Source organism: Mus caroli, chromosome 3 (assembly GCF_900094665.2).
Source record: "Mus caroli chromosome 3, CAROLI_EIJ_v1.1, whole genome shotgun sequence".
NCBI classification, from domain to species: domain Eukaryota; kingdom Metazoa; phylum Chordata; class Mammalia; order Rodentia; family Muridae; genus Mus; species Mus caroli.
In genome coordinates, this window is record NC_034572.1 from 128,634,783 (window position 1) to 128,645,885 (window position 11,103).

An 11,103-nucleotide genomic window follows, 5' to 3' on the forward strand; every position below is an offset into this window, starting at 1 on the left:
AGGGGAAGCAAGCCAGTAAATAACATCCCTCCATGGCCTCTGCATCAGCTCCTGCTTTCTGACCTACTTGAGTTCCAGTCCTGACTTCCTTGGTGATAAACAGCAGTATGGAATTGTAAGCTGAATAAACCCTTTCCTCCCCAACTTGCTTCTTGGTCATGATGTTTGTGCAGGAATAGAAACCCTGACTAAGACAGGTCATATAGTTGATTGGCTTTTAGTTTGTTTAAGGAAGCCCCATGCTGATTTCCACACCAGCTGGACTACTGTACATTTTTGCCAACAGAGAAGGAGTTGCCCTCAGTCTGCATCCACACTAGCATTTGTTGTTATTTGTTTCCTTAGTGAGCACCACTCTGATTAGGGTAAGATGAAATTTTAATGTAGTCTTTATTCCCATTTCACTGATCATTAGGGAGCTTTTGATAACTTCTGACTCATTTCAGTAACTAATTTTTTTAATTGAGTTATTTGATTTCTTAAAGGTTAGATTTATTCTAATTTTTTGCAGTAGTTATGAACAGAACTATTTTTCACGATTTGGTTTCAGCATGTTTTCTGTTGGCATATAGGAAGACTACTGATTTTTGTGTGTTCATTGGTGCTATTTAATTTTGTTATAGTTCAGTTGTGTGTGTCCCATCTGCCATGAGGACCTAGCTTGCTTGATTTTCTTCATATTCCAACCCCCCTTCACCTAATCAGACCTTGCTCCTTTGCTTTGAATATTCTACATATGATGTTGGACAGAATAATAAATAGATTAATTTTAAAAGAAGTGCTTTCTTATTCAGTAAATATGGAACTAATAAAGTTTTGTGAAATACATTCTATAGCCTTGCTAGAAGGAATATATTAGCATGCTAGAAGAAGTATATACGGCAAAAGCCAGGATTTTTTTTTTTTTGAAGATTTATATAAGTACACTTGTTATTGTCCTCTCACACACCCAGAAGAGGGTATTGGTCCCATTACAGATGGTTGTGAGCTACCATGTGGTGGCTGGGAATTGAACTCAGGACCCCTGCAAGAGCAGTCAGTGCTCTTAACCGCTGAGCCATCTCTCCAGCCCCCAAGCTAGGAATTCTTAAGATCTCTTCTGCCTGCCTCTTGTTGAACTGTGAGATCCTTCTGACCCTTGGCTTCCAGCACCTAACATCTTTCATTTGTGTGTATTGTCATTGTTGTTTGGTTTATTTGCTCCTGGGTTTCCTGTGTCCCTGTTACCTAACTTAGTTGATGGACACCTGATGGTTTGGAGGGACATTCTGTTCAGGTGAGGGGACAATTTGAGGGGAGTCAGTTCTCTCCTTCTACCTGCTCTTGGGATAAGGTATCTTCTTTTCTCTGCACTGCACTGCCTATGCAAACTTTCTGCTCCTTCTCCTGCCTCCAACCCCCATCTCCCCTCAGTGGTGCTGGTGCTGGGATTAGATATAAACCACAGCTTGCAGCATTTTGACTTGGGTGCTGGAGATCAATCAGGCAGCTAGAGTTGCATGGCAAACACTCTTGCATGCTGACCCATCTCCTTAGCTCTGTAACACCAATACTTCTGCTCTAAGTATTTACTCACCATGTCCACCAATACTTCCTGTGCATAAAGTGCCTTATAATTATTCCCACAATATACAGGTTCATTTTTGCCCCAGGCTTTGTTCTTTCTAATACACACACACACACACACACAGTTGGGTGGTGGCGGCCTTGCATCCCAGGACTCAGGAGGTAGAGGCAGGCAGATATCTGTGAGTTCAAGGCCAGTGTGGTCAGCAGAGTGAGTTCCAGGACAGTCAGGGCTATTACACAGAGAAACCCTGTCTCAAGAAACACACACACACACACAACAACAACAACAAAAATATTACCCAAATAAATATTTTTTAGGTCAAGGGTTTATAAGCTCATGTTAAAAAAAATTTGCTCTGCCATTGTGATGATGAATTTAGTTGAGAATTTGTATCATAGCCAGTCAGGTTGTTTTAAAACTTAAGAAAATCTCAACATGTTGTCATAACATTTCTTAATGACTTAGCTTTATTGTGTGGGCCATCATGACAGCTGTTAGGGGCAGAGGCAAAAGAGGACACTTGGAAGCCTGCCTAGGTGACAAAGTCAAACCCTACCTTAAGACCAGAAACGAACAGAGAAATACTTAGCTATTACAAGAAACCTTTAGTGCCTTACAGAGTTCAGGGATACCATTGAGTGTAGATACCTTGCTCAACATGTGTGAGGTCATAGGTTGAGTTCCCAACACTACAATGAAAAACATTCACATAGAGTTTGAAATATTTTATTTCCCTGTCTCTCTTGGGGCACATGTATGTGTGTGCATGCGTGTATGCACGTGCATGTGTAATGAGAGGACAGATGTGCCATGGAACATATGCTAAGTTCAGCAAACAGTCTTGTGGCATAGGTTCTGATTTTCTCCTTCAGTATTTACATGGGTTTCAAAGATTGGCATAAATCATCAGGCTTTATGGCAAGTACTTTTACCTGGCTCCTTAAAATGCTTTCAGAAAATTGTTTAAGACTTGTCCTATAAACTGATAGGGCCTCTGAAATATATCTTAACAACTATCCTTCAATTATGCCAGTATGTAATATTAATCAACATTGTGAGTAGCTATGTTAGTCTGCATATTAATATAGTTAGTAGAATTCATGTTTGGTACATGTACTTATATCTATATAGATGTAATTTTTTTATATTTTAGGAGCTGCACTCATTGCACTATGGACTCTACTCTGGGCCCTTATAGGTCAAGAAGTTCTCCCTGGTGGAAATTTGTTTGGACTTGTAGTTATTTTTTACAGTGCTTTCCTTGGGGGTAAAATTTTAGAAGTCATTAGAATACCTGTAGTGCCTCCCCTCCCACCTCTCATTGGTAAGTGTATAATCATCTGTATTCTTTGTTGATAATTTGTAAATTTTGATCATTTTCTGTTTGAACTATATATATATATGTATATATATATAATTTTATTTAATAAAGTATCTAACTTCTAATTATATACATTTACTGTATATGTATATATAGCTTTCTGTATAGATTTATGCTCTACACACAGATCTTTTTAGTCTATTTTTAAAAGTAATTTGAAGATTCTGAATATATTATTGACATTGGTTTATTATTTAAGTCGTTGTAAGATTAGTTTAAAATGCATTCTAGAAGGAAGAAAATTTAGAAAAGGCTTAAGTTTTGTCCATGTCGTGGAACTAAAACATTGCACCCCTGCATGCCCTGTGAGTACTGTATAAGCTGTGTGAGCTTGAGCATCTGTTGTGTCTGAGCATCTTGTATATGTCAATCTGACACTCCTGTATCACTTCTTCATCTTAGTGCTCTGTGATCTGCAGGTGGACAGGAAAGTTAGTGGCAGCACTTTTTCTGAGGTCTCATATCTTCTTCATAACCAAGACGTCTAAGTAGGCAAAGCACCATCTGAAGAGATTGTCTCAGTGCCTCTTAACATGTCCACGATACCCTTGCATCCCAATCTCTAAATATTTACTGACTCTCTACCCCTTTCTCCATAACTTCTGTCTCCAACTTTTCCATGAACAATAACATAGCCTTCTTACTGGTGTCTGTGGCCTGTTTAATCACTGGCTAATTCCCCAAGATCAACACATAAAAACTGCAACTCTTGTATCAATTCCTTTATAAAATCTTCTCAGCCCCTGACTCTGCCAAAGCGGAGGAGCCTTGCAGGATATGACCTCTGCCTCTCATTTTCACTCTCACCCTTGATGTCTGTGTCCTGGCATCACTGCATTGCTAACCATACCGCACCTGCACCACACCTGCACCACACCTGCACCACACCTGCACCACACCTGCACCACACCTGCACCACACCTGCACCACACCTGCACCACACCTGCNACCTGCACCACACCTGCACCACACCTGCACCACACCTGCACCACACCTGCACCACACCTGCACCACACCTGCACCACACCTGCACCACACCTGCATGTGTCTGCTTTTCATTCCTTTAGCCATGCACAACTTTTGCTTGTATGCAACCTACCCCGTGTTTTTGTCTTGGAAAAATCAGCTTAATCAGATATACTATGTTTTCTACTTTCTTTTCCCTTCCTTCCCTCCTGCCTTAGGGATGTTACTGGCTGGTTTCATCATCAGGAATGTTCCGATTATTTATGAATTTGTCCATATTCCTACCTCATGGTCTTCAGCTTTAAGAAACACTGCCCTTACTATTATCCTAGTACGAGCTGGGCTTGGACTGGATCCACAGGTAAGTTTCCTATTCAATTTTGAGTAAAAATTCTTTGACATATTAGAAAATTACAGAAATGAAAAGAAGCAAGATTTTTGGTATAGCTGTTCTGAGTCTACATGTAAAACTAAGATAAAGATCCAAGACTTGACGAAATGTTGGTTTCATAATTTCTATTTCCAGCCATCAGCATTTATATGAAGAGAGATCTTTGTATAAATGATATAAGACCTCTATTAGTTGTCATCTTTAGTAACGTGCATAGAAATAGATGTGCCTTAGGCAAGACTACTAGTAGTTAACTGAGAGGCTATCCCATAGGCACTGTTTTCTTCCGGTTAACAAAGGATGGAGTAATCCTGTAAAAGCTTCCTTTCCTCTCTGTTTTCAAAAAGATCAAAAAGTTCAATAATTTGTTTTATGATTATGTATAAATATGTTCATGATTAACTTTATATTAATGTAAAAGCTCATTTAACATATTTCTTAAAATACTATAATCTGGAGATCAGAAATCTGTTTGAATTATTGAAAGGTGACTTGTCATGGACATAATAGCTACAGAAATAAATGTGGGAGTTGTATATATAGAGTTAGTGAATTTATACCAAAAGGGTAAATAATTATTGCTAGTGATGATTGAGCCATAAAGAAAATAGAAAATTTTTTCCTTTTGAAATATATTGAATTTTTCTTTTTACTTTTAACATGTTAGTCTTTTTTATTATTACTATTAAATAGTTCACCACCAATTAACTGGTGGGGAAAATCCAATGGGATATTGTCACTGTAATGTACAATGGGAAAATTAAAGGAGGTAGAAGTAATTAGAGAGGTAAATCTTTATTGGTGACTATAGATTATTGGTGACTATAGATTATTGGTGACTATAGGTTATTAGTGATATAGATGTACTTTATCAAGGGTGAATTGCTATCCCTTCAAGAAATGGTGTGCTATAAAGTTTGCCTAAGTAATTGTCTTGTTGGCCTTTCTAATTGATCTAAATGCAACCTTTCTGTTTCAGGCTTTGAAGCATCTGAAGGGAGTCTGTCTGCGGTTGTCATTTGGTCCATGCTTCCTAGAAGCGTGCTCAGCCGCTCTCTTCTCCCACTTCATTATGAACTTTCCTTGGCAATGGGGGTTCCTACTAGGGTAATATTTTTTTCCTTTCCTCATAACATGAGGTTACACAGCTATATGTTTTTGATTAAAGCTTTAGATACTCTGAATATTGTATAGCCAGGTTCTTCATTAAATTCATTCTATTAGGGGTGAGCAAGAATCCTCAAAAATCACCGGGCATGGTGGCGCACACCTTTAAATCCCAGCACTCGGGAGGCAGAGGCAGGCGGATTTCTGAGTTCAAGGCCAGCCTGGTCTACAAAGTGAGTTCCAGGACAGCCAGGGTTATACAGAGAAACCCTGTCTCGAAAAACAAACAAAAAAAGAATCCTCAAAAATCAATTGATCAAAGATAGAGTCATGTTCCATATCTACCAAATGCTGCTGGGCATTGTGGCACCCCCTCTCCCCGCCATCCCACACTAGGAAGGCTGACGCAGTAGCCAGTCAGGGGTACAGATCAAGGTTCTATCTCTGAAAAAATCTGCTGTCAGTTACTCACACATTCTTAGCTCCTCAGTGTATAGTGTCAAATAGTATAGTACAGTGTATAGTCCCTCATCTTATTCCTGCTCCTGTTGTGTGTCTGTGTTTTAGTATGTACACTATTGTATTGTGTGTACATATGTATTTGTACACATATACATATATTTATTATATATGTGAGAGATTTTATTAATGGGCATGTAAATAAAAATGCTTCTATTCTCAGAGCATTAAAATGTAAAACGACCTTTTCTGTCAGCACAAAGAGCCCTATCAATCTTCTCTATTATCCATTCCCTTGTGTTAAAATCCTTCAAGTTGGAAGTATTGTCCATAGCTCGTAGCTTATTTTCATTTTCAGTTCATTAACTCTTGTATCCACTTACACATTCCAGCCAAAATTTTAAAACGATCACTCATTGCATACTTATTGCTAAATGTAGTGAATTTCACACTTTAACTGTGAAATACCCTAATACATATATGCATACATGCATACATACATGCATACATATGCACATACACATAAGTCTGTGCTGGAAATCAAACCCACTGCCTCAAATATATGAGGCAAGGATTTTGTCACTCAGCTACACTCCTAGCATGTTTTTATCATGTATAAATTAAAGCACAGCCACGTGTAAGGCACAGCCACTTGACGTGCCTTCTGGTTATCCCTTCAGCTGAAAGTTACCAGGGTGCCATGGCCTCTGCACTGACACTGCCGACTCACTCATAACATTTCTTAGAGACCATGAGTGACTCTCTGTGTGGAATTTAGCTTCTGTTTCTCTAATTAATAAGCACCTGCACTAAGCCCTGCTGTAGGTACTGGAACTGCCCATACAGCTGCTTTGGTAAAATGACAGTCAAATCTTTCGCCAGTTTTAAAAATGTTGTCCATTGATTTCTTACTGAATTTCAAATGATTTCTTTTTTATTTTATGTGTATGAGTGTTCTGCCTGCATGTATATCCGTGCACTACATGCATGCTACATCCACAGAAGTGAGAAGAGGGTGTCAAGATCCCCTGGAAATGGAGTTGCATATGATTGTGAGCTGCCTTGTACATTCTGGAGTTTCAACCCAGACCCTTGGGAAGGGCAGCCAGTGCTGTTCACCACTGAGCATCTCTCCAGGTCTCTATGTTTATGTCTAGACCAGTCTTTCATCTAGGATATACAATCCGAATTTTTCCTTCTAATATGTGACTTGCTTTAATTCCTTCCATAACTAGCTAAATAGTGACTAAAAGAACAGAAATTTGTTCTTCAAAGTTCTGAAGATTGGAAGGCTAAAATGAAGATATTGGCAGGTTTGATTTCTCTTTCAGCCTCTCTGTCTGGCTTTCAGATTGCCACCATCTTTCTGTGCCTTTCCATGCCCTGTCCTCTCATTGTAGACATCCTTGTGGTCTCTTCCTGTTCTGATGAAATACTGGGCCTCTTTGATCCAGGTCCACCTAACTTATGAATGCCTTTAACTGTTACTGGTTCTTCAAAGGCTTTCTCTCTGAATCTAGTCTCATTGCTGGTCAGCTTGGCATGTGGTTTTGTGAGATCAGGGACACAGTTCAGTCCATAATAGTCCCTAACTTGCCAAACCTTCCTTCCTGTTTTCTCTAACAGTCATCCTTTTCTCTCTTCCAGCCTTTAAGTATAGGAATGATATAGGGCCAGTATGAGACCTTCTCATTCTCCTGTAACTTCTATGGTTTCAAATTCTGTCTATAAGCTATTAACTTTCAGACACAGCATTCAAGGCTCATTGCCTTGAACACAGGAAGCACCTGGCAGCTTCTCTAAGTGACAGTGCCACATCAGAAGAAGAGGACCCCGTCTCTCCAGTCAGAGGTTGTACCCATCTCAGACACGAGAAATTACCATGGGAAATGGTTAGCGTTTCGCTTTATATCCCGAACTTACTGCAGCAAGGAATGAACATTTTTGAAGAATTTGCTGATTCTTCTGTGAGCTTCTCACATGTTAGCCCCTCTTTATCTTTGTCATGATGGTTTCAGTCTCACATTATTTCAGTTTTACAGATGGAGAAACAGTTATGGGATAGTTAGATGAATCGCTTCAAGTTATACAGCCTGTAGTGAGTATATTGTAGTCTGAACACACGGCTTCCATGCTCAGCGCTGTACGTGTGTGAATAACACTTATCATAAGTTGACATTTCAAGTCAGATTAAGGAAGTTTTAGTCAAAAAGCATATTAAGGAAATTAGAATATTATTTGAGGAGAAACTACATTTTGATATTTTTCTTCCAGTATATGTCAAATGAAGACTGAAAATGTTTAAGTTAAAAGGTTGAAAGTAGAAAACATTCAGATTTCTTTCTTTGTTTTCCATACAGTGTTTCTCTGTGTAGCCTGGCCGTCTTGAAATACAGACCATGCCGGCCTTAAACTCAGAGATTACACCCTCTGCCTCCCTAGTGTTGGTAAAAAAGACATGGTGCCACCACCACCTGGCTCAGATTTCTTTTTTTTTTTTTTTTAAGTTTACAAGACAAAACATTTGTTTGTTTTAAATAAGCAAGTAAAGTGAGCAGTGGTGATATACAACATGCTACCTAGAAACACACGTGGGTCACGACATGGTTAAATGTGACCTCAGTATGTATGGCCTGACAGTTGTGTGTTGGCGGGGAAAAGATGCAGCGCTCACTCAGGAGTGCTCAAGAATACCACGTATCACCTGTCCCTGCGCACCACAGCAAAGCATGCATCCTTTCCTCCTGCCTGGCTCTGTCTTGTCTCTGTCGGCATGTGGCTTCCTAATCTGCCCATTAATTTTTAACAGTGTCTCAAAGAGGAAATTTAAAATTTGATTTCAGTTTTCTGTTTCTTTTATGGTTGGTTCTATTTGTAGAATATCACAGGTTTCCTAATACAAGCTTTTAGGCTTAGGCAGGTGCATTGGCCACCGTCAGGCAATTTTCCTCGTGCTCTGTGAGGTAGGAGCCGAGGTGCACCTGCGTTGCTTTTCTGCAAGGGTTTATAGTTGTTCCCACACCAGTTACTGCACCGTAACAGCTTTGCCAGAAAATCATTATTTATACTTATATATAATAACTATTTAGTATTTTACGGGATTGGATTATTCTGAGTCCTTTCCATTTTCACACTCATTTTAGATTAGTTTGTCAATTATTATTTAAAAATAGCTTCTTGGACTTTTAATGTGATTGAGTTGACTCTATAGATAATTTGAAATTGGTTACCTTACACAGTGTAGAATCTACGATGGTGACCTAACCTATCTATTGAATTGAGTCCTACTTAATTTTTCAATCAATGTTTTATAGTTTGCAGGTGTTTAGTGTAAATTTGATACTGGGTTTTAAGGTTGATTCCTAAGCATTTTTGTTTTTCCATACTCTTATAAAACTGGGTTATTTATTTATTTATTTATTTATTGTTTTTCTTTTTGTATTTTCAACTCAGGCTCTCTCTGTGTAAGAGCCCTAGCTATCTTGGAATGCTCACTGTAGACCAAGCTGGCTTCAAACTCACAGAGATCTGCCTGCCTTTGCCTTCCTACAGCTGGGAGTAAAGGTGCGTGCCACCAGGCCCAGCAAAGCTTTTTTTTTTTTTAACTTTCAATTATCCATTGTTGTTCTATAGAAAATGTAGTATGCATACACATACATATTTGTGCATTTAATGTGGATTTTTATTTGTTTTAAAGATGTATTTATTTTTATTTTATGAATGCTTACCTAATGAATGTCTGTGCACTGTGTGCGTTTCTGGTACCCACAGAGTTTGTTTGCATAGACTTTTATAGAACTGAATGGAAAATTCTGCCTGCTAATTATTCCTGCTTTAAATGACCCTTCAGCTATATCTATTTGGATTTTACATTTTGTAAATGAATTGCTGATATCTGAGAACTGTACTTAGAGTGTTGGTGGCCGAGTCTGTGTATTTTTACTATTTAGGGGACATCTGTGGTAAAAGTCGGGATCTGGTTGCTCCCTGCACAGTATCTACCTTTCCTCTGATACAGACTTTCATATTTCATGATTTATGCAGGCTATGCTTTTTGTCAGCTTGACACAAATAGGGTTATATAGAAGGGAGCATCAGTTGAGAAAATTCCTCCATTATATAGCTCGTAGGCAAGTTTATGGGGTCTTTTCTTGACTAATGAATGCTTGATATAGAAAGGACCAACCCAACTGGGGGCAGTGACCTCCCTGGACAGGTGGTCCTGCATAGCATCAAGAATCAGATGCACCAAGCCATGAGGAGCAAGCCAGCAAGCAGTGAACGTTGTCTTTTCATCAGCTCTTGCCTCCAGGTTCCAGCCTTGAGTTCCTGCCCTGACTTCTCTCCATGATGGACTATGAGCCAAAAGATTAAATAAAACCCTTTCCTCCCCCAAGTTGCTTTTGGTCATGGTATTTACCCAAACAGTACAAACCAAATTAGGACAGAAATGTGTCCCAGTATCATGGAGTATTACTATGACAAACCTGACTCTAGTGTTTGGGAGAGGATGTGGATGGGGTTTGGAACATTGGGCTAGAAAAGCCATTGGTGCTCAGAGTTTGATGAACTGTTGAAGGATCTTGGAAGATGGGGATGCTGAAAGGGATACAGATGGTGGAGACCTGGCTTGTAAAGTTTCAAAGGGAAGCAAAGACTCTACCTAGGCCATTGGTGTAATATTTTCTATTAAGATGATCAGCTAGAGCTGAAGAATCAATGGCGACGAAGAGAGACCAGAACCACTGAAGTGAAAGCATTGCTTTATGCTGATTACTGGGTTAAAGGGCACACTCACTGGGGCTGAGAAATCAGTGGTGACTAAGAAGAGATCTGCTTCACTGTGGGAAATCTCAGCATATTTCCCAAGTGTCAGCACACAGAAGCTGTGGTCCAGAGACGGTCAAGGCTGCATCTCATACAGACAGTTTAACTTGGTAATATGTAAGAGTTCCCCAGGCGACCATGGTTTTGCATGAAGGGCCTGTGGAGAGCTTGGCACTGTGAAAGGCCAAGAGAGGCCACTGGTGAAGGTTCAGCTTGCAGTGGAAAACCCAGAATTGGAGGGCTCATGGTGAGAGACTAAAGCCAGAAGCTGGAAAGAGCCCAGATGACCCTCAACAGAGGAATGGATACAGAAATTATGGTACATTTACACAATGGAGTACTACTCAGCTACTAAAAAGAATGAATTTATGAAATTCCTAGCCAAATGGATGGACCTGGAGG

At 39.5% G+C, this 11,103-nt stretch overlaps 1 protein-coding gene across 4 annotated transcripts in view; it reads left to right on the forward strand.

Annotated features, from left to right (window-relative positions):
* LOC110291092 (sodium/hydrogen exchanger 9B1) overlaps positions 1 to 11,103 on the forward strand; it is a 49,745-nt gene that overhangs the window by 23,637 nt on the left and 15,005 nt on the right. For all 4 annotated transcript variants that reach the window (XM_021158039.2, XM_029475316.1, XM_021158041.1 and 1 more), the window contains exons 5-7: positions 2,724 to 2,894; positions 4,136 to 4,278; positions 5,288 to 5,415. In XM_021158039.2, coding sequence (XP_021013698.1) covers positions 2,724 to 2,894; positions 4,136 to 4,278; positions 5,288 to 5,415 — 442 coding nt within the window. The remainder of the gene's footprint in view (positions 1 to 2,723; positions 2,895 to 4,135; positions 4,279 to 5,287; positions 5,416 to 11,103) is intronic.